Source organism: Lepidochelys olivacea (assembly GCF_965140295.1).
Source record: "Lepidochelys olivacea isolate rLepOli2 genome assembly, chromosome: 1".
Classification (NCBI taxonomy): Eukaryota; Metazoa; Chordata; order Testudines; family Cheloniidae; genus Lepidochelys; species Lepidochelys olivacea.
In genome coordinates, this window is record NC_140411.1 from 226,458,726 (window position 1) to 226,482,219 (window position 23,494).

General features: G+C 44.2%; 1 protein-coding gene across 2 annotated transcripts in view; it reads left to right on the top strand.

Annotated features, from left to right (window-relative positions):
- Nucleotides 1-23,494, top strand: part of LOC311515038 (protein mono-ADP-ribosyltransferase PARP12-like) — a 45,653-nt gene that overhangs the window by 13,281 nt on the left and 8,878 nt on the right. For both annotated transcript variants that reach the window (XM_084617873.1, XM_084617874.1), the window contains exons 2-10: nt 1,797-1,929; nt 7,620-7,881; nt 8,004-8,135; nt 10,202-10,300; nt 12,298-12,421; nt 15,070-15,241; nt 18,778-18,898; nt 21,188-21,284; nt 21,923-22,001. In XM_084617873.1, coding sequence (XP_084473999.1) covers nt 1,797-1,929; nt 7,620-7,881; nt 8,004-8,135; nt 10,202-10,300; nt 12,298-12,421; nt 15,070-15,241; nt 18,778-18,898; nt 21,188-21,284; nt 21,923-22,001 — 1,219 coding nt within the window. The remainder of the gene's footprint in view (nt 1-1,796; nt 1,930-7,619; nt 7,882-8,003; nt 8,136-10,201; nt 10,301-12,297; nt 12,422-15,069; nt 15,242-18,777; nt 18,899-21,187; nt 21,285-21,922; nt 22,002-23,494) is intronic.

Consider the following 23,494-nt stretch of genomic DNA (forward strand, 5'->3'; position numbering starts at 1 on the left):
GACTAAGCTATGCAGAAGTTCATTTTGTTTCTTATTAGTAAGGATACAATATTGTCACAGAGGTTACCGGACACCGTGACTTCTTTAGCTTCAGCCCTGCTGCAATGGCGGGACTGGAGCAGCTGTCTGCCCCCGCTGCAGGAGCAGCAATCAGGGTTGGAGCAGTGGCTGCGGCCAGACTGGGGCAGAAGCAGTGGCCAGGGCTGGTGCTGGAACAGGAGCTGGCAGGGGGGCTGGAACAGTTTTTTATAGTGGGGGCGCTGAGAGCCATAGAACCAAACTGTAAATCCTGTAAGTGATGGAAACCACTTCGAGCCAGGGGGTGCAGTAGCACCCCTAGTTCCAGCACCTGTGCGGGCTGGGTGAGCCACCAGGGCCAGAGCAGCTGCCAGAGCTGGAGCAGCCTAACCCTAACTCCCCCTCCCAGTACAACACACCCATCCAGTGGCCCCCCTCCTCCAAACTGTACCTCCTCTCCCCTCCCCCAGGAGTGTCCTCTATTTGGGGATCTCTGTATGGTAATCCTAGGGGAACAAGGTGGAAAAACAAGAATCAATTAAAAGACCGAAGGGGCAGAGTTTTCCCCCCAAGATGTGCCCAGCTGGCACATGTGACACAGCCAGATGGAGGCACCCAAGAAACTACTTTCAGTGGGCTGGGTACATAAGAAAAAAATATCAAAACAAGTTTTGCTTTTAAAACTAACTGATTTATTAAAGAAAAGCAGTAGTATCTGCTGTTAGTGAATTGAACAAATTGTTTCTGTGGTCATCACGCCCTTCAAGTTTTTAGTAGATCTTATCCTCTCACACCTAGGGCAGGCCTTCACTACCTGCTGGATCGGCGAGTAGTGATCGCTCTATCGGGGATCGATTTATTGTGTCTCGTCTAGACACGAAGTTGCGTATTTTAGGTTGACCGCCCCGCCCCCCGTGTAGACCAGGGCCTAGTTCTTATGCATAGATTGTAAGAAGAAAACAAGCATCCCTGCATTTTCAATTCCAGATTAGTTTCTTAGCTTTGAATGAAGTAGTTATTGAACTGAACTAGTTGAATAAACTGAAAGAAAGAGAATTCTCTCTGCACCTACAAGAGGCTACTGGTGTCAAAAGCTGGTTTAGCAGTTCAACAAATGCTGGTTGCAGGTGCTTAGTGAGTGACTTTAATCAGCTCAGTGATTTGATAGGAAACTTACTACTTAATTTTTAAATTTTAATTTAAATGATTTTAATAGATTATAGTAAATTTAGGTCTTAACATAGGTTGTCATAATTTAAAATTAAGTTTTAAATAGGTTTATTTTTTAAAATAAAACTAATTTAATTTAAATCAGATATTTAAATAAAAAAATCAATTTTTGAAAATTCATTGTTTTTGTTTTTATCCACCCTGCTTAAGGCATTAGCCTAGGACTTGGGGAACCTGATTCTGCCAGACTTCCTTCTGCCACAGAAGTCACTTAGCCTCTCTGAGCCACAATTCCCCATCTGTTTTAAAAACAAAACAGGGATAATAGCACTTCCCTAGCACACAGGGGTGTTGTGAGGATAAATCTATTAAAGAACCTGAGCACCTCACAGTCTATGCTAATGGAGGCCATTATATATATAACTAAGATAGATTTCTTGCTAGGCTTCCCTTGTTCTCTATGCTTCTGCCAAGCTTCCTTTCTAGTCTCATCTGTTTCCTTCTCCCACTCTCACCTTCCTTGCTGTTCTTTAGGTGTGGTTGCTTTCATAAGCCACCCTGGTTGAAGATCAACATATTTGATCTGAATTTTGTGTGTTCCTTTCCAGGGCATGTAAATACTCCCATGATATCTTCACGGATGAAAACCGAAAAGTGCTGAAGACCCATGAAGTCAGTGGCCTCAACGAGAATGAGCTGCGGGTCCTGCTCCTCCAGAATGACCCTTTCCTCCTGCCTGATGTGAGTCATACTGATTTCTTAAGGAAAGGCTCTTTGCTGAATAGGGATGGAAGAGGTGAGATATGATGTTGAAGCTGAAACATGGAATTGGATATCAGGGAACCTAGATTTTTTTTTTTTCCTTTGCAACTGATTCACTGTATGACTAAATCATCTACTCTCTGACTTAGTTTTTATGGCTATGTAAATTGGAGATAAAATACCTAGCGTGAAGGGCTGTTGGGAGGCCTTGTCTACATTACTAGTGCATTGCCAGGATAGCTGTACCAGCGTGTAGACTGGCTGTATGCCAACAGGAGTTTGTTTGTCAGCATAGTAACACAACTTCTCTGAATGACCTTAACTAGGCTGACAGAAGCCCTCCTCTGTTGGCATAGCTGTGCCTGTGGTGGGGTTTTGGCAGCCTAGTTATGTTGGCTGGCGGGGGGGGGGGGGGGAGCGTGTCTTTTCACACCCCTGACTAACACAGCTGTGCCAACGAAACTTTGTAGTATAGACCCAGGCTTACTGATGTTTTGTAAAATACTGTTTTGCTGGAGGGTGTTTGGTGGCTACGAGCAGGCATGTCTTTGAACTATAGGTGAGCACTGAGGCGGCTGGGCACATTAGCTACCCTTCATTCAAGGTAAATGGAAGAAGCAATTAAACTCCTTTTATGGAGTAAGAGAGCTGGGGACAGTGGATGCAACCATTCAAGGGACTCAGCTACATGCAAGGCTGATCAGAAGCTGAGCTTTGTGGATGGTAGGGTTTCCCTTAGGAGCTGATTGCAAACACAGGGCCTATGTATGTCTGAAGCAGACAAGACAAGAAAAAGGTAGGAGACAGCCAAGGAAGCACTGGTAGGTGGCCCTGGGAGGAAGCCAAGAGAGCGTCTTTTGGGCAGCCTGCTGGCTAGAAAGCGGCTTGGAATTGTGAGTAAGGAAACTGCCTGCTGTTTGTTCCTGCTGTGTTCAGAGAAACAGGATGTTGGGCACATTCTGTGTAAATAAACAGGGTTGCACCCTATAAGACTCATCTGACTCCCATCATCAATTTCTCCTCCTAATGGAAACAATCTGCAAGCTCCAAATATTGACTAACTGTTTGGGACAAAAAGGCCAACAATACTTTGAAATCCAAAGATGGTTCTGTAAAAATATTAAGTATTATTGCTTTCTGAAAGCTTACAGTAGGTTTGAATTAGAGGGGAAAGGTGGTGGTGGGGCAGGGAGTTTGCTTACATCTTATTCAGTATTGAAGTTATGCAAGGAAATGACAGAAAAGTGTCTATTTTTAAAATTATTGTGCCCCTCCTAGAATAGAAAGGGTCCATTTTAGGGCTGTCCAACACCCTAACAACAACAACAAAAGCCCAAGCATTTCCACCTCTTTAGTCCAAATTTTACAGTTAGCATTCAACTCATACAAACCAGATCATGAACACTTTTCCTGGGTAGCCGTCTCCATAAATTCAGTCATCTTGCAAAACGAAAAGGGGTTGTGCTGAAGATGCAATGGACAGTGAATATGCACTCACCAGAGTTAGAAACATATTTGAATTTTTTTAGCTCCTTGGAAAGAATATCAATATTTGCATACAAATATCTTACTCTTGGGGGAATTCTGCACCACTTGCACAATGCAGAATTTTGCAGAAGTTAATGTGTGCGCAGAATTTCCTTTCCCCCACAGAAATGGGCTGCAGTGCTGCTCGCCGCCACTAGGGGCCACAACTTGGAAGAGCCCAGCTTGCACTTAGAAGACACTGCTGTGGGGAGGGAAAGGGAGTTAAAGGGTTCCTGGCAGCTGCAGTTCACAGCATGCCCTGAGGGAAGCAGTGGGCGGCAACACGGGAAACTCCCGCACACGGGAAACTCCTGGGACTGAGCATCAGGCTGTTTATTCCCTCCCCCAGAGCCCAGGGATTCAGAGGAGGGAGTGGGTGTCTGTGCTGGGGGAGCCACAGCTTCACTCTAGGGAAGAGGGGGTGCAGGTATCTGGCCCCCTGGCTGGCTCTGGGCAGGGGGAAGGGGACAGAGAAACAGGAACTGGGTTGTTATAGTTTCTTTAATTCTCTACTTCTGGGGGGATTTTTGCATTGTCAGTATTCTTACAGACATACTTGCTGACCGGTGTTTTGAAATACATTACCCAGATAATTGAAACTGGCTTGATTATATAATGTTGTTTTGACAAATAAAATTTGCAGAATTTTAAAATATTGTGTGCAGGATTTTTAATGTTTTGGCGCATAATGTCCCCAGGAGTAATATCTGCTTTCACACATCCTCCCCACCACATTTTAATTCTTACTGTGACCATAGAAATAAAGGCTGGAACAAGCCTGATGCAGTGTCTTCAATCAATTCCCTGCCACTGCGAAGGCCTTGGGTATGGGGCCCACAGGAGTTCAGTTTCCTGAGGACTGAAATGCGTTGGTCTAATTAGTCATTGGGGTTTCTGAGCCAAAATTTGTTTTGTGCTATGCAGCAAGTCAGACTAGATTATCTAATGGTCCCTACTGGCCTTGGAATCTCTTAAACAAGCAGCAACCAAGACCGGGACAGAAACATGAAGACAAACCACACACCCCCCTTTCAACAAACACATTTATGAATGAGCTAAGATACCAGCACCTAGTCTATTTACTATTAATGAGCTTGAAATCCTAGAATAATTGTGAGTCTCATGGATTTAACGCTCTTTATCCTTTTTTTTTACCTTAATTTGTCCCCAGAGACTTGTGTGCTTTGTTTCTTATCTGGGTGAGAGATGTACCATTGTATTTCCTGGTTACTTTATCTCCTTGATGCTGTATTTGCATTTGCTGTGGCAACTAAGTCAGATGATTTGCCTGCAATTTTCCTCTTGTGTGGTAACTGGTGCCATTAATTTATTTTGTACAAATTTTGTGTAATCACAACTTGTGAAGGATAGACTGTAGGCTAGCATGATGTCTGGTTTCCCCTCTGCATACAGCCACAGCTTCTCCAGTATATAGTCATGACTTGTAGCCTCTCCAACAATTCCAGTCCTGGCCTATAGAGGCGCATACACATCTGCCAAAGCAAAAATAAAATCCAACATTGTGTAAGGACATTCCTAGTTGGCATTGGAATTCATGACTCTTCTACTGGTCTGTCAGTTTCTGCTGGAGGACACTAGTCCCCAGAATCCCTATGCAGTGATTGACTGGTTGATCCATTCCAAAATCTAGTTGTCAGCTGAAAACTGTTAGGATTTTTTCCCCTGAAACTTCTGCTAGGGATACTTCTTTCAAAATGGGAGGCTTCCATAAATGTGTGTCGAGGCATGAATGTCTGTTGTTCTGGTGCCGGAGTCATTTTAAAGCACTGTGAAAGGTTGGTTGACATGTAAGAGAAGCAGTTTTGTGAGTAAATAAGGTGATGGAGTGAGAAGGGGAAAGTGAGTCTGAGATGGGAAAGTGACAGAAACACTAAAATGTCTTGTGCCTAGCAGGGGAAGGTGGGGAAGAGAGATTCCCCTATCTGGAGAGGGGAAAAACAAGTAGCAGCGAGCATTCTACACAGAAAATACTGAGGGTCTTCTAGCGCTGTACGTAGGCAGTCAAATCAGACATGTACCACTCCAAGCCTAACAGCTTTCTCCATACTGAGCAGGCCTGGGTCAGGCTTCCAAAAATCTGTGAATCATTCCAGCTTTTCTGGTTTGTATACAGCCCACATCAGTGAGCATCTTCTAAAAGTGTATTAATAATTATAAGAGTTAGACAATTTATTACAGAGCTCTTCATCTAGAGCTCAGAGTACTTTACAAAGGAGTACAAGTATCATTACTCGCACTTTACAGATGGAAAAACTGAGGTACCGAGTGGGGAAGTGACTTGCCCAGTATCACCCAGCAGGCCAGTGGCAGAGCTGGAATGTCTCCTGAGTCCCAGTCCAGTGCTCTATCCATTAGGCCAGTGGTATGCAAATTGGAGAGTGCACCCCCCTTGGGGTGAGGGAAACAAGAGATTCTCTGGGGAGTGTGAAGAAACTGGGATCCTGCAGGGTCTGCTGCTGTAATAGCAGGAGCAGGATACAAATCGAGTAGGTATTGCAGGGTGGGATGGGAGCAGGATTAAAAAAAGTCGTCCTGCGCCGCAAACACCACGTATGCCCTGGCCAGCAGCTGCTACTCTCCCTCCTGCCAGCTCTCAAGGCAGCTCCGCCACTAGCAGCAGTGCAGAAATAAGGGATTACTTCAGATTACAAGCAATGGAGGGGGAAGGGGGCGACAAATTCTGTGAATGGTAACGGGGGGTGGGGTGACTGGAAAAGTTTGCACACCACTGCATTAGGCCTTTCTGCCATTAAATAAGAGTAGCCTCTGTCACTTGTTGTGTTTTTTGTTTATTTTTGTTTTTTCCCCCTCTTCCACTTTTAGGATAAATTGTGTGGGGATTTTTTTAGGAAGTCTGTACACAAAGGCAGTTTTGTAGAAATGTCTTGCCCTTGGAGCAGAAGATGGTTCCAAGATCCTGTGGGATTTTATTGTTTAGTCATGGAGTGGTCTCCAAGAAAGCGTTGTCTCCTGCACAGGCTAGAACATAAGGATGGCCATAGTGGGTCAAACCGATGGTCCATCTAGCCCAGAATCCTGTCTTCTGATAGCGGTCAATGCCAGGTGCTTCAGAGGGAATGAACAGAACAGGTAATCATCAAGTGATCCCACCACTAGACTCACCTTTAGAGTGGAAAGTTCCCTTCTGCCAGAGGAGCAGAGCTTTCAGCTGCGGTTGTGGGTATCCTGGGCCCAAGTCATTGAGTGCTCCCTCTGTTCAGTGAGCAGACAGAAAACAAGGATAATGCATCTCAAAATGTACTCATAGTTTATTTTGGCAATATTAGTTTTCTCTCTAAGTTGATGTACTATTTAACTCTTTACAGTAACATACTCTAGTCATACTTGGCATTTTCTAGCACTTTTCCCATCCAAGGATCTTGATAACGAAATCTTGGTAAGAGACCGAATAGTAGTCTGTGTTAAGTCGGGAGACAACATCATTTGTGTATGAATTGTAAGGTGTGGCTCACTTACTTCTCAGTCCAACGTAAGAAAGACCTAGAAAAAGTGTAGAACAAACCTGTTAAAAATACAATCATCCAAGCAAAAAGGAAGCCTGGCTTTTGCAGTTTAGAATTTCATGTTTTTAATTACTGTAACAGCTAAGAGCCTTAGTCATGGATCAAAGGACCCCATTCTGCTAGGCGCTGCACAAACAGAGAAAAAGGCAGACCCTGCCTCAAGAAATAATACACTTTTGCAACCTATTGTAAGCTGAGTGAGGCAGGGGCCATCTTTTGTTCTGTGTTTGTACAGCATCTAACACAATGGGCGCCTGGTCCATGACTGGTGCTTCTAGGCCCTCCTTCAACACAAATAATAAATACCATATAAAAACAACTTGGTGTGGCCAAAAGTGCCATTTGTTAGAAAGGTTGGCATGCCCTCTGGAAACCTCACATGACTTTGAAATCCATGAAAATGCTTTAAAATGTCTGTTCCTGGTGAACTTCCACTCCAGAAATATGCCCAGTGATTATGGGTTTTGTTTTATTCCCAACTTTTCCATTACAGAATCCATATGCAGGTTGGGTTAAGAAAAGCGTAATGACTGGAAGGGGGGAGGGAGGGGAGGAGAGGAGTGTTTCTCTCTTTTAGTCATTTCTCCCTCCCTCCAGGTCTGCCAATTCTATAACAAAGGTAGAGGACCACATGGGACTTGCAGCCAGCAAGACAATTGCAACAAACTTCATGTTTGCCGACATTTCCTCCGAGGAGAGTGTAGGTTTTCTAAGTGCAACAGATCCCACAGGATTCTGGACAGCAATGTGCTGAGGTTGCTGATAGCAGAAGGATTAAATATTATCACAGCAAAGAACATCCAGGTCATCTGTGATCACAAGCATACTGAGTTCAGCAAGGAGGTGGGCCAGTGGAAAAGTAAGTGTTAACGAACAGGTGTAAATTGTAGCATGAATGATGTTCCCCCTCCCTTGGACTGTTGGAGGCTAGTCTTTTTACCTACATCTTTGTGGGATTTCACCATCCTTTTCTGCTTTCAGTGCCTCCCCCACACAACAGAGCTACACCAGTTGGAGATAAAAAGAAAGCAAGTGCTGGGAATCCAGAAGAAATTGGACCTAGGCCCACTTCCACTACACCAGCCTCTACATCACATGAGTCTACCTCACAAGGTAAAACTATAGATGTGCCAGTTAATTTGTATGTTGAACCATCTTTTCTGCTTTCCCATTTCCTTAATTCTTGAGTGTAGGCCTGCGTATTGACATTCACTCCTCCTCTGCCTTCGTGCTCACAAGAATGGATCAAACAGTGCTAGACCCTATCACAGACCGTGCATTGGAGAGCACTTCTAGGCAATATGTATCTGTATCTTTTCATACACAATAGATCCCTGGCCAGTGATTGTTGTACAGGAAGCTGCTACTGGGGACTAGTAGTCGAATTTCAATTTCACTAGCTGGAATGACCACGTTCATTTGTAAGAATTACTAATAATAGATTATATAAGTAGTAGAATGGTGGTGGGGAAAAATACAGTTTGTTTGCCTTGAACGTTAAGGCCAGGTCATGTGCTCGTGTAAACCAGTATGATTCCACTGATGTCAACCAGGGAGGATCTAATCTAGTGGCTGCTTTTCGTTGGGTTATGATGTGGGTCACGTAAGGTGGAAGAGTGCTAGAGCAACCCCCGGAGCTGAGAAGTGATTGAAGCAAAGATAAAGGCACAGATCTTTTTTGCCTGTGAACTGCTAGGAGAGGCTATTGCAGAGTCCTGCTCTCTCCCTTCCCACCTTTTTTCCCTCACCCTTGAGGCTGAAGACTTCTTCGTTTTTAATTTCCATTATAGCCCATCTGTTGGTGGTTTGGCAGCTTGTTAGTATGCCCGTTAAATCATCCCACATCGTGGCTTGGATCTCGGTTCTTCCCATCTCTTGTCCCCAACAAGTAGAATATAAAATATAGTTATACATCTTTATTAGCTGAGAGGTGGTGTTGAAGCCCACTCTGGAATATGAATAATGTAGTAGAGAGAGAGCCTGGAGCACGGGACCTGGTGCAAGACGTGCGGCCTGAACAGGCAGCAAAGTCAGGCCATGTATCAAAGCAGATGCTTACAAGGTCACTGACCAGTGCTTGGCAATGGTATAGCTAGCGTTGCTAGAGCACAGGCACTCTTAAGAAGTACTAGGCGCTGGGTATTCATCCGCAACTTGTTTGTGTCGATGTATAAAAGAGAAATCCTAGGAGGGGCATCTTTGCCCAACCTAGGGGACAGCAGAGACTCCTGCTGCTGACTGACCTGGTACCATTGTCATGGGCATACGTGTGTTAGTGTACCTGTAGCTCCTACAGGGGACTAGGACTGTCCTTCATCGACAATAAACGTGGCCGAGCGCCTTCGCCACTGAACCGAGTCTGTGGTCTTTCGGGGGGGTACTGCTGAGGTCTGCTAAACCGACTACAGACAGGGCCGGGACAGAATAAGGAGAGAAGACGCACGTGCACACACGGGCCCCAACACTGGCAACCCCAATGCGGTTTCTCTTTTGTACATTGATACAAACAAGTTACATGTTAAACTGCTGACGTGGTTAGTTACCAGCCTGCACCTTGTACCTGTAGGTTCGAACAAAACATCTCCATCCATTATCTTGTCATCCTTATTTTAGGAGGGTTTGATGTGTTCCTGTACCATCTTCAAGGAGTGTGTTTATGCCGTAACTCTATGTTGAGGCAGGCCTGTGCTAACCTTCTGGAATGTGTTTGCATGAATACCCAGTGTTTAATACTATTTAGGAGTGCCTGTGGTTTAGAAACACTACTCATACCACTGCGAAGTTCATGTAACAGACAGTAAGCATCTGCTTTGTGTGGCCTGACTTTGGTTCACAGCATGGCCTGACTTTGCTGACTATGGTTCAGGCCTCAGGTCTTACGCCAGGCACTGTGCTCCAGGCACACGCATGCGTGCTCTCTCTCTTTCTCCTATAGATAGTAACACTACTAAACCTCCCTTCCAGGTTCCTGATGTTAATGTAAGTGGTGTCAGTTAGTGTTGTGTGGGCAGCCCTCACTTGCACCAGGCTCCGAATCCAGCAGCTGCAACCAGCTCCTTGCTGCCTCTCGGACAGAACCGAGAATCCAGCTCATCTATTTTTTTTCTCTGTTGCAGGGTGTTTTGTTGTTTGGCATGAGGAGATATGTTTGATGTGCTCTAGACTGTTCTTTCCCACAGGTGTCAAAGCTGTTCCTCCTTCTAACGCTTCTGGGAGCAGTGAAATTAAATGTGATGAGATATGCCTGTACTATATCTGGAGGTACTGCAAGCATAAAGGTAAGTCTGACTAATGATGTTATCTATCGAATGTCAACAGGAACTGCCCTGTGCAGACTTCATATCTCTGACTAGTAATGGGATATGGAAACTTTCATATCTGGATCACTGGCTCAGTGTTGGTAGTAATGATTCTCCATCCCATATCTGATGCCTTCAAGGTGAGTTGGTCTAAAACAGGGACTAAAAGCTGTCGCAGTTGTGAAGAGATTCAGAGGAAAAGTCAAAGGCTGACTAGACAAATACTGATGTGAGAGGTGGGCCCTCCCAATCAGGGGTGAGTCATGCTGGTGGGGCTAGATGGGGGAAGCTTGCAGTGTCATTGCTTGCATGTTTCTGTGGCTAGAGTAAGTCAGTCTCCAGGGCTGTTAAACCTAATAGTTTTGGTGGGTTAATTTTTTAAAAGTTAAAAATCGGAGAAAGCTGCTGTTGTCAGACTTGAAGCAGAAGTCCTTGCAGACCAGTACCTGGGTCTGATTATAGCCATGTTCATTTCCCGTTAAGCCCTTTACTATATGGCCTGCAGTAGCACATCGTCTAGTTCTTTTTATGTGAACCAGCTGAGTTATGTCAAGCTGCTTCAATTACTGATGTTGCTGATTAAATTTGAAAATACTGAAGTGAGTTGCCTGGGAGGTATGTTTTTTTTGTTTGTTTGTGCCAGACTCATACTCCAGGAAAGATTGTTCTACTAAGGCTCTTTGTCTGGTATGCAGTGTAAGAGTCAGACAATCCTCGTCCTGTCTTGGTAATAGGATTCTAGCATTTGTTTTTAAAATATTGTGCTTTTAAAGAATTGACCCCCTTCTAAGCTTTCCTACATACAGCAAGAAATTAGCTCTGGCCAAGAATGACTAGCCATGACTCCCTCTGGAGTGTCTCCAGGCCAATGCAAGTGCTAGCTAAAGGAAGGAACTTGACTTTCACTCTCTCTGTGAGACTGAGGAGTGAGATATATGTAGTAGTCTGATGTAAATGCAGAGGAGACAGAGCTGAATGGGAGTTGCCCCTTGCTAGGGCTCCGATTATGGGCATAATGGCTCTTTGGGACAGGGAACATCTTTTTCTTTTGTGTTTGTACAGCACCTACCACAGAAGGGGCCTAATCCATGACTGGGGCTCCTAGGCGCTACAATGATACAAATAATAATAAACCTTTCCTCAGTCCTGCTCTGGCTGCATAATGGACGTGGCAGTATTGCCCATCCTGCACTCAGGGACGACTTCTTTCTTACTCCACTGAGGGCACATGGTGGCCCAAAGAGAGCAGGGAAGAGGCAAGGCCTATGGCTCCATCCAGCCCCAACACTTTTGCCTGCCGAGCAAGCTGGCTGCCTGTGAATGAGTAGTCTGCGCTCTTGTTGGCGCTTTCCTCTCAAGTGTTGCGGTTCATACTCCCCTGTGCTTTGGGCTGGGCCTAAAAGGCACAGTCAAGCCTTCAGTGTGTTCACCTTTCTGGTCCTGAAACTCTCTTTAAGAAACTGAGGGAGAAACAAACCAAAATAGCACCAGGGTTTCCCTGGTGTAACCTGCTTGCTTAACCTTGAGAGGAATTGCGCTTACTCCCCTTGCGTGTTTGGGGCTGAGCTGATAAATGCTGGGTCATACCTACGTGTCACAGTGATAAACAACACTGCTCTCACACATGCCAGTGTCAGTTGTCAGGGCGATATCTAAGCAAAGAAAGGTGTGTGGACTCCGACTTAAAATCAATAATGTAAAGAGCTTACGCTGCTTCGCTAGTTAGAAAGGGCATGTTTCAACTCTTCCTTCAGTTTTACTCCAATCTAGCTCTGACTTCAGTGGACTAACTTTTGATTTACCCCAGTGTACATGAGAGCAGAATCAAATGGAAGGGGAGAAGGCCAAAGAGATCATGATGATAATGCATTGCAGGGTTTGCTGCTTATTCCTCCTCCCTTGGTTCATTTCAGTGTCCTGCCATCAGTCTGCTCTAAGGTTATATGAGCTCCTTAGCATGTTTGTTCTCTTTGCAGATGACTGCAGGATGATTCATTATCATCTGCCTTATCGATGGCAGAGGTTTGATGGAGTCAATTGGCTTGATGTTCCCAGAATGGAGGTAGTCGAAAAGGCCTATTGTGACCCCCAAAACGACAGGTATAATAATGCTTAAAACCTCTTTGCTAAGCTCTGTAAAGGAGCTACATAGCTTTGGGGCAGCACGAGGATAGTCCAGCTCTTGTTTCTGGTTAACTCCTTTCCTCAAGAGAATTTAGAGCATGAATGCTTGATGCCCATCGAATGCTTCATGCCCAAGACTTCACCTGAAAGCTGTCTGTTGACCTCATAAGCTTCTGCTAGAGACTTCTCAGTAACATAAATCGTTGCTGAACAGGATCTCTGAGACTATACAGAGAGACAGTTTGAGGGTGCACAGGAGAAGAGAGGTTTCAGAGTAACAGCCGTGTTAGTCTGTATTCGCAAAAAGAAAAGGAGGACTTGTGGCACCTTAGAGACTAACCAATTTATTTGAGCATGAGCTTTCGTGAGCTACAGCTCACTTCATCGGATGCAATTATAATTATAATTCAAGAATTATAACATTCATAAACCAGTCGGAGAACACTTCAATCTCTCTGGTCACGCAATCACAGACATGAAGGTCGCTATCGTAAAACAAAAAAACTTCAAATCCAGACTCCAGCGAGAAACTGCGGAATTGGAATTCATTTGCAAATTGGATACTATTAATTTAGGCTTAAATAGAGACTGGGAGTGGCTAAGTCATTATGCAAGGTAGCCTATTTCCCCTTGTTCCCCCCCCCCCCGCCCCTGGACGTTCTGGTTAAACTTGGATTTAAACTTGGAGAGTGGTCACTTTGGATGAGCTATTACCAGCAGGAGAGTGAGTTTGTGTGTGTGTTTTTGGAGGGGGGTGAGGGGGTGAGAGAACCTAGATTTGTGCAGGAAATGGCCCACCTTGATTATCATGCACATTGTGTAGAGAGTTGTCACTTTGGATGGGCTATTACCAGCAGGAGAGTGAGTTTGTGTGGGGGGGGGGGGGTGGAGGGTGAGAACCTGGATTTGTGCTGGAAATGGCCCAACTTGATGATCACTTTAGATAAGCTATTACCAGCAGGACAGTGGGGTGGGAGGAGGTATTGTTTTATGATCTCTGTATGTATATAAAGTCTGCTGCAGTTTCCACGGTATGCATCCGATGAAGTGAGCTGTGGCTCACGAAAGCTCATGCTCAAATAAATTGGTTAGTCTCTAAGGTGCCACAAGTACTCCTTTTCTTTTCAGGAGAAGAGAGAGAAGTTAGACAGTAGATAGCTTTATGAAAATGTTTACCTGTTCTTGTGGTAAGTGAAATAGCCTGTAGAGGAGTTCTGCCCTGTTATTAAGATTATATAGGCAAATGAAACATGTAGCATTTGATGCACAGACTGGGTGTATAATAACATAGAGTTCATATTGAAGTTATTACCAATAACTGAATGAAAGCTTCTCCTAGACCGGGGGTTCCCAAACTTGGTTTGTGGCTTGTTCAGGTTAAGCCCTTGGTGGGCCGCGAGACACTTTGTCTACCTGAGTGTCTGCTGGTAGCTACCAGTGGCCGCAGTTCACCGTTCCTGGTCAGTGGGAGCTGTGGGAAGCGTCGCAGGCCGGGCCACCACTTCCTGCAGCTCCCATTGGCTGGGAACAGCGAACCGCGGCCATTACCTGCGGACACTCAAGTAAACAAAGTGTCTCGCGGCCTGCCAGGGACTTACCCTGAACAAGCCGCAAACCAAGTTTGGGAACCCCTGTCCCAGACTGTTTTTATGGCTGTCAGTCCTCTATACAGCCATTATTTGGAACTTGGCATGACGAATCTTTTATGAAGTTCTCCATTGTGAAGGATGGGCCCGCCTGGTAGACCTTATTCATAGATATAGAATGCAATAGGAGTGTTCTCTAGATTCACCCACTTTCCTATTTGTTCTCTCAAAGCCCCACATTCCACTGACATGTCACTCTGATCATAGAGCACTGGTGATCTCTGAAGCTCAAGGGTGGCCAGATGTGATTGCTTGAGAGTTCTGGCCCTTGCCTATCCAGGAACAAAAGATTTCTGTTCTGTTTTTACAAAGCCTGTTCTCAGGCAGCCCAGAACAGCAGGCTTTTATCCATCTTTGTCAGGCAAGGCTCACTTCGAGGCACTTTGCCTGAGCCAGCCAGACTTATTTTAAGTCAAATTCCAAAGCTTCTCAAGGATTAAAATCCGGCATGTCCAAGTGCAGCTTGAGGGACAGATGAAGCCTACAGAGTCCTCAAATATGGCCATTCCCTCCATAACTGCCGCATGAGAAGAATGCTGATCAACTGCAGGTTTTTATTGCTGGTGAACTCCAACACTACACGACTTATACTCTTCTGGCAAGGAGGATACAAACACAAGCAAATACTAGCATCATCAGCATTCATTACAAAAAACATGTATCAATAAATTAGGTGTAGCCCCAGACTTTCTAGAAAGTCAGCAATGATGCCTCTAGCATCATGTAGTTTGCATGCTCTGTGTTAGATATAGACAGTGTTAGCTCTTTTTTTGCAGGAGGGTGTCTGGTCACAAGGATCTGAAGCTCCTGAATCAGAGCATGCCTGCGTGGGGCAATTTTCTGATCTACTTTTCTTAAGCAACCTTAACTAGAGGTAGTGCTACCAGTTCTACCTATAATGTGAAAGCCCTTTCAGCTGGTGATCAGAGAGGATAATTTATGCAGTTAGCACTAGTGTAATTCTGAATTTCTCTCTAGCTTAGCAGCAGATCAAAACATCAATTTCAAGTTAATTACCTCTTCTTCTGCTCTGCTTCGACGCCTCTCCACACCATCATCGGTTACAAAACCCCCCAAATTCATAATGACGACAAAATGGATTTGGTATTGGAAAAATGATCTCGGCCAGTGGATTGAATATGGGAAACAGGTGAGCACCTTGTAATGTCCCTCTTAGCCACCTCTGGAAGGATGTCACAAATAGTCTCCTCTATATTGTAACCTGTAGATATTGTTTGTTTTTTTGATTTTATAAAACAATGGGCCCCTTCCCATGGCGTAGTTAGCAATTAATAAAACCAGATGATTGACACTGTGTGGGTATTTATTTCTGGCAAAGCAAGCACTATAAGCTTTTATAAGCCCCCTCAAAAAGGCATCTGATTAAAATCTTGTACCAATTTCTCTACCCCTTCCCAAAATATCATGAGAAAAGCTGAGACTTTCATCATATCCAAGAAGCAGAGATCTAAGCAGTAGCAGGCTTAGTGATGGGGAATCATAAACAGGATATATGCAACATTCATGAAGAATGCCCTTCCAGTAGCAGGCTTTTCCCCCTTTTTTTTGTATTCTACTCAAGAAAACTATGTAAAGAGAACATTATTAAGGTTGCAAAGTCAAGCACTCCAAAATTGAGAGAGGCCAGAATGAAAGTAGCCTGTGCAATCGTAATTTGGCTCTCTTGTACGTGCGCACTGATACAGTCTTTAACAACATGATCACGTACTATTTTTTCCCATAGGACTTCAGCCTCAGAGCAGTCAGGATGGATGGTGATCAATGAAGGGGTAGTTGTTCAGTATTTATTTATTTATATTCTCTTCATTCAGTCTGTGGGACTGGGCTTTATTTACTTTACGTGGTCCAAACCCAGCACTTAATAAAGAATTCTAAATTTTCTGTGGCAATCATGACTATAGTAGGTGAATGCTTCACAGCATTAATGAATTAATCTTCACAAGACCCCTGTGAGATGAAGGGATGTTATCCACAATTTACAGGTGGGCAGCTGAGGAGCAGAGTTTAAAACTAAAATTGTCAAGTGTCCACTGATCTTTATACTGGCATTTCCTAATTTATTTTCACATATGACTTTGTAACTTTAACATTCTCTTTAAGTAATCTTCAGTATGTAATTTCCTTTTAAAAAAAGTGTGTGTGTGTGTGTGTATATATAAAAGCAAATTGACAAAAGAAAACATTCACCAAATGAAACCATATTGAGCCTGTCATAGGGTCTATACACCTCATGCTGGTTCATTAGCTAAAGGATTAAAAAAGCAACTGCCTGCCTGCTTAGCCAGAGCTTAATGGCAGTCCCACAGCAGCTGGATAAAAGGGCTGCAAGGTAAGTGGGTGGGGCAGCTGCAAGAGAGATGATCCCTCCAGCAGACTGGTGAGAAGCTGCCAGACAAACCAGTGCTCCAAAGAGGGATAAACAGGGCTGGAGGCTGGCAAGATTACAAAGGTAGGAAGCGGCTGAGAGAACAGCATGGGACTGAGAAGGATTCTCGCTGTTCCAAACAAGGGCCCTGAGCTGGAACCCAGTGGATTAGGCGGGTCTAGGTTCCACTACCTATCTCGGCCAGGGATTTTTAGAGAAGAAGTTCCCAATCCCAGGAGACCTAGACTGATTAGCCCCTATTGGAGCCATGGAACTTCTGCCGTCCCATTATCCTAATGGGGGCAAAGACTATTGAGGACCTGGCCAGGAGGGATTGAGCCTTAATAAGGACTTGACAAATGCAGAGTTGGGTTTGGCAGCGTAACGGGGAGGGAGTCAAGTGGGTATAGTTCCCAGTCCTGCCACAAGGGGGTGCTGACACACACCCATATTACAGATTAGCCTGTGGGTCATCAACAGGGTTGGAACAGCACAGACCTCTACCGCTTGAGCTAATGGAGCAATTGGCAGCAGTAGTAGGCTGTTATCCTTATAAATGGACCATCCTATATAAGGCAATGAAAGATCTACTTTGCCAGCAGATTACACGTGCATTTTCTAGACAGCAGAGGAACATTGTGATTCAGGAGTCCTGAGTTCTCTTCCAGGTTCTGGACAGAAGTGTATCCTAGTGGTTTTAGACTCTCTTGCCTTGTCACTCTCAGCCCGTCCCCTAGTATATTTCCCACACCTGTCCCCACCCCCTCTGCTCCTCTTCACCATAGCCTGTCCCTGCTTCCCATTTGCATGTGATTCAGGCTGCTTCCTCTTCCTCCATGCTACCTGGGCACCAGCAGTGGAGCCTTGAGTGTGCAGGAGAAAGTCTCTCTGGTCTCTGTTCAAGTGCCTGGCACCAAAGTTGACCCTGACGTCTAGGAGGAAGGCTGGCAGGAAAAGCCCTCTGAGCCCCTATAGTCCTCAATTGGAGCATGCTCTGTTCAGACAGAATGTTTGAAGAAATTAGATGCCAAACTTGTTACAAACGTCTGTGGCTCACATGAGCTTGTAAAAATGGCAGTATTTGGAAGCTGATAAACTTGGCCAAATTCAGGTGGATTGTCACAAGGACAACAAAAGGCAAGTCTCTGACCCAGGGCAGTCCCCCACCTTGCCAAATTTCAAATCTCTGCTCCCAAAGAATGAGGGCTGTAGAGCTTCTCAACAAAATGATTTTAAGAATTTTTTAATAATGGCAAAGTGTCTCCCCCCCACCCCCCAATCTAATTTTCCAGAATGGCTGAGCTGTTTTCGCTAAAACTTGAATAGTTCAGCCTCCGTTAGCATGGGAAAGTTCAGCTCGAACAGTTAAAGTTTAGTAAAGTTATAAGCAACTGAAATAAAAGGGTCTATAATGGAGGAGTGTTCAGGCAACCTAAACTATGGTGTCCCAGCCAACTCCATCCATAATAAAGAGATCTCTGCACGAGCAGCTATAGCCTCGCACAGGAATAGAAATGTTCTCATAGCTTGTTCCAACCAGTAGCAGCTTGAATTCCACCGGGTAACTTGTAAGGGCCCAGTATCATTTCCAGAGCACATTTCCAATTGAAGTCAATGGGAGCTGCAGGTTAGAGAACAGGTGGGGCTTTTGGAACCTCTGATGGCATGGGAGGGGTGCTAGTGATCAGCGGTGAAATGGTTCAGTTTTACATCAAGCTTGGCATCATTACATTTCAAAGATAATGCCCCATGAAGATGAATGTGGCATTTCTCATGTCCAGAACTATTCCGGGTGGGTTTCTTCATTGTATAGATTTTTGGAGGGGCACGGGAGGGTGATGACATCCTTTCCTTATGCAGCACTTTTGAGTTCTATGGATGGTAGGCACTGTAAGTGCTAAGTATTACTATCATTTATTTATTTTTCCTCAGTCTCATTCTCCCACAAACAACTCTGTAACTTCCTCTGTGCCTGGAGCAAACTTCCTGACCCCGTGTGCCTCTTTCAAAGTTGCTTCCTCAGTTAGTTGACCAAAGTTGACCTCCACTCCTCCCACTATATTTTTCCACTCTCAATCCTGTGTTATACCTGATATAGATGTGGCTAGGGAGCTGTCACTTTATTTACCTGTGTAGGCCCAGGCCCACTAATGACGTATAAGCAATGCAGTTTTTTTTTACTAGCAGAGGTCAGAATTCATGGCTCACGTTTATCAGTGAATGAAAAAGGCAGTTGTACAATCTTTTGTCCTTCCAGATGGGTTTAACCATTACTTTTTCCCTACGTTTCCATTCTATAGGATGGACTGCAGGGAGCCTCTGCGCTAACTTCTGATGATTTGGAGAATTTATTTCTGGCGAATCCAAATGACATCCTACAATTTCAGGCTGGTTCCCAACAATATGAGATCAATTTTAAAGGTACTGTAACCCTTTAATTCCAATTGAACACAATGCATTATAGTTTATAGTTAGTCTGGTAGCCTTGATATGCCACGTTGCAGTGCTTTTCTGGGAGAAGTGTACAGAGGGAGAATGCTGCAAATAGGGCTGGCTGGATAGTTATACGAAGGGGAAATAGTCTACATATGCAGGGTGGAATGTAGTAAGAGGAGAGAAATCTGCAATCTGTAAAGTGGGGAATGTGTAAATAAGTGTTATACCAATAAAATAAAAACCAGTAGGATCTTCTTAAAGGGGGAAAAAGGCAAAATGCCACATTTATTGTGAATACAGAAAGAATTATAGTAAGCAGTTAGTTATAGCTATAACATTCCATTCAATTTCATATTTATTCTCACACTCACACAGGTTCTGCAAGGTTGTTATCATAGTTATCAGCCTTAGAGTTGCTCGTGCCAAGCCACTGGCCAGGTGGCCTGGACACGAGGAGGGAGCAGGGCCTTGTCTGATGCTCCTGGAACTTGGTTTGCAGAATCAGACCCCAAAGTTCTCAGTTTCTAGAGGTTCATTTCTATAGGAATTTATTCCTATGCCAGTCTATGGAAATTGATTCATCATGCTATTGCTGAATCAATCAGCAGATGGCACATTCCTGACGGCTCCGTGCTGCCAGACGTTATCTTGATTTTCAGTTCTCCCATCCTTGAGCCTGTTGGGTGGATTCTAGTCTGCCCTCCGGGGGTCCTCTGGTTGTTTCCACTTGATGCCTTCTTAGGCTGATCGACACTGGATTTTTAGGCTGGCACCTCCCTGATCATTCATTTATTATCCACACCAAGCATACATCCTCTATCTCTATTTTAATCACAGTTAACAAAGCAAGATAAATAGAACAAAAGGGCGGGGAGTCTCTGTGTGAGTAGTTGTTGTTGTTACAAAGTATTGATTTGAGAACAGACTAACACAATTAGCAGCTTGCAAGTTTCACACAGAGGGAGAGAAACCGTAAAAACAAGAGACCTCTTAATTAGTAATACCCTGGAATTTAAACTTTGGGGAGTCAAACTCATTTGTGATTTTAATACAAAACTTCTTTAATATGATCCAACATAAGTATGTGGACAAATGAATGACCGAACAAAACAAGGCAGAAATTGGACAAAGAGGGCAGGGTAAGGTGCATGAGGTAAGGGGAGGGAGCGGGGGGAAGAGGTTTTAAAGAACGCTTTTCCTTTTAGAGTAAACTTGTGGAAGGCTTCATCTAACCAAAAACGAAATGATACTTGACCAGCCGCTGGTTGGTTTTTTTGCTATGATTATTACTTATGATTTTGTTTAAGATGGCTCTGTTTCCCTGAGAGCATCATGTGCAGCTTTTTCTTCTGCCAGATCCTGCAGCCTTAATTCTGAGCTTCTGACAAGTCTACGATGGGAATACTTCTAATATCACAGCTTTCAGAGTAGCAGCTGTGTTAGTCTGTATCTGCAAAAAGAAAAGGAGGACTTGTGGCACCTTAGAGACTAACAAATTTATTTGAGCATAAGCTTTCGTGAGCTATAGCTCACTTCATCGGATGCATGTAGTGGAAAATACAGTGGGGAGATTTTATATACACAGAGAACATGAAACAATGGGGGTTACCATACACACTGTAACAAGAGTGATCAGGTAAGGTGAGCTATTACCAGCGGTGGGGGGGACCTTTTGTAATGATGATCAAGGTGGGCCATTTCCAGCAGTTGACAAGGAGTGAGGTGTATCAGCTGTAACCCATCACACATCTGTAGCTCTTTCTGGGGATCTCCATGGTCTACAAAGTTATTTATGAATTCTCACAACTTTCCTTTGGCCTATTATTATAATACCCATTTTGCAGAAGGGTTACTGAGGCTCACAGGGGGCACAAAATCTGTCAAGCTCCTTCAGCGCTCCACTCCAGAATTGTCAACTTCACTGCAGCCTTAAATGGGAGCAGAAGACAGGAGATGAGGGAGTGAGCTCTTATGGCTTTACTATGTATTTAAATGAATTGTCTGGTAGATTTGAACGTTTTCCATGCTATGAAGAAAGAGTATAAGTGAGATGGAGGGAGCAAGTGAGTTCCGGAAAGATAGGAAAGCTCGAGTAAGAGAGTCATAGGAAAGAGACAGAGAAGATTGAGACAAAGTAGTGGGGCTGTAGAGATAGCTGTTGCTAAACAGACACAAAGTTCAGCTGGCCACATTCCATCAACAAATGAATGTTTATTTCCTCTCATGCTCTGTGTGTGTGTGTAAAAACATACAAAATAAATTTTCTCTTTCAAGAAATGGTCCAGAAAAATGTCCGCTATCAAACTCAAAGAGAAGTCCGCAGGCGACCAAAGTTTGTGTCCTCAGAAGATGTGAAAAAGATGAAGAAAGGGTACTCAACAATGCGTTCATTTTTGTTTGTTTGTTTGTTTGTTTTTTCACTGTAAAATGAAATGCCCCTGTATGGAATGGTGGCTGCATATGGGGAAGTTTCTTGATTCTCTTCAACAATTCTTCCATAGCGGTTGGTTGTACTGCAGTGCAACTGTTCTTGCTTTTGGTGGAATCCTATAACAAACTGCTGGTTTGCAGAAAGTTGCAGCAGTGCCACAATCGGTGTGCAACGTTGCAGTTCTCTGCTGCATGAGCAGGAATCTGCCTGTTCCTGTGGTACACCGGGTAAGAGGAGATGGGGGTGTTGAGGAGGAGGAACTTGTCTCTTACAAAAGCATAGTAAGGGGCCAAGGCCTCGTCTACACTACACGCTAGATCGACTAGATCACTAGTATACACCAGGCCTAAGAAATGCTGCCCACCAGAAACAGGGGACTAATTCCTGTTGGGAACCCCCTCGTTACATGACGATACTTAATTGGCAATCTGCAGTATGTAACAGTGTTGTCAATTCTTACAAGGGAAGTGACCAAAAAAGACTGATTCCAAGGGGACCCTGTCCGTTTGGAAGAAGGTTCAGGACAGGAGTGGAAGTACCATAGACTCATTCCTGGTTTTCTTTTTGTTTGCAAACAGCCAAAGAGTGACTGATGCTCCAGATCAAAACTATCCTAGAAACTGGGACAAATCAGCGCTGCCTGACGTGGGGTACAAGGTACTTGTGTGTTCTCCTTTTTGCTCCAGTGAGATTGGGTTGTTCCTATACAGGTTCTTTTGATGGAAAGGCACTGAGCCCAAAGTGACATGATAAAGTGTCCAGGTCTAGTGAAACATTTGCCATTTGGAAATATAGTTACAAAGGGACAGATTTTAAAAGGTATTTAGGTTGCAGATTGGTGTCCAGGCACCTCTGAAAACCCCACTAGACACTGTACTAAAAATCTGGCCCAAAGTGTCCTGAGACTAAGATGTGTGCCAGGTGAGCTTGAAAACCCACCAAAGTATGTTTACATGGCAGTTAGACCCCTACGGCTGGTCCATGCCATCTGACTTGGGCTCATGGGGCTCAGGCTCAGGGACTGTTTAATTGCAGTGTAAATGTTTGGGCTTGGGCTGGAGCCCAGGTTCTAGGACCCCGTGCGGTGGAAGGGTCCCAGAGCCGGAACATTGGCATTGCAGTTAAACATGGGTTTTTAATTGTAGTGTAGATGTATCCTGAAGTTCATGTCTATTCAATAGGAACTGGACTGAGATTACCAACTCTTGCCACATAGGCCACCAAAGAACCATCATAGATGATGATCATGATATGGTCATTACTAGGTCAAGTTTGGACTAGTGACTTAAAAGTGAAAAATCTCCATATACCATTAACCACATCCGACACCACCAAATGTTCCTTTTTAAGATCTGAGCATAGGTCAAGGTCCCCTGTGAATGGGAGAGATTAATGGTTGTTGCTAATTATAAATGGTAATTGAAAATAGCTCTCATATAGTGAAACTTCTGGCTCGCCTCACGTGAGCTTGTAAAATCTTTGCCCCTCTGTTTTCATATCTAATCAAACACATACAGTGTTAAATATATAATACAGACACAAAGAAATGAAGCAAAAAGAAAAGGAGTACTTGTGGCACCTTAGAGACTAACCAATTCATTTGAGCATGAGCTTTCGTGAGCTACAGCTCGCTTCTCCGATGAAGTGAGCTGCAGCTCACGAAAGCTCATGCTCAAATAAATTGGTTAGTCTCTAAGGTGCCACAAGTACTCCTTTTCTTTTTGCGAATACAGACTAACACGGCTGTTACTCTGAAAGAAATGAAGCTAACCAGTAAGAGAAGAGCTGTTGGACATCTAGGAAACCTGTTATTATTGGTGGTTAGTGAGGTGAGAGATTAAAAGAATCCAGCTTTCGTTTCAGTCAAGTACCTCGTCTCAGTTGACACTTTAAGATTTAACATCTTCCATCTTAAAGTGTAGACCAGGTAGAAGCATAATTGATCTGAGATTGATCATTACCTCTCTGACCATAAGGTTTTTCTTTCACAGTAGTAATCCTCCTCTTTCACTGTTTCATGGCTGGCTGGGAATCTACATGCCTCTGTGGTGGCCTTCACAACATCTGACACCTCAGCCTTGATGAATTTCCTACACTTCAGACATTGGCCTTGCAAACTGTTCTGGAAAATCTTGCTACACTGGAAAGGA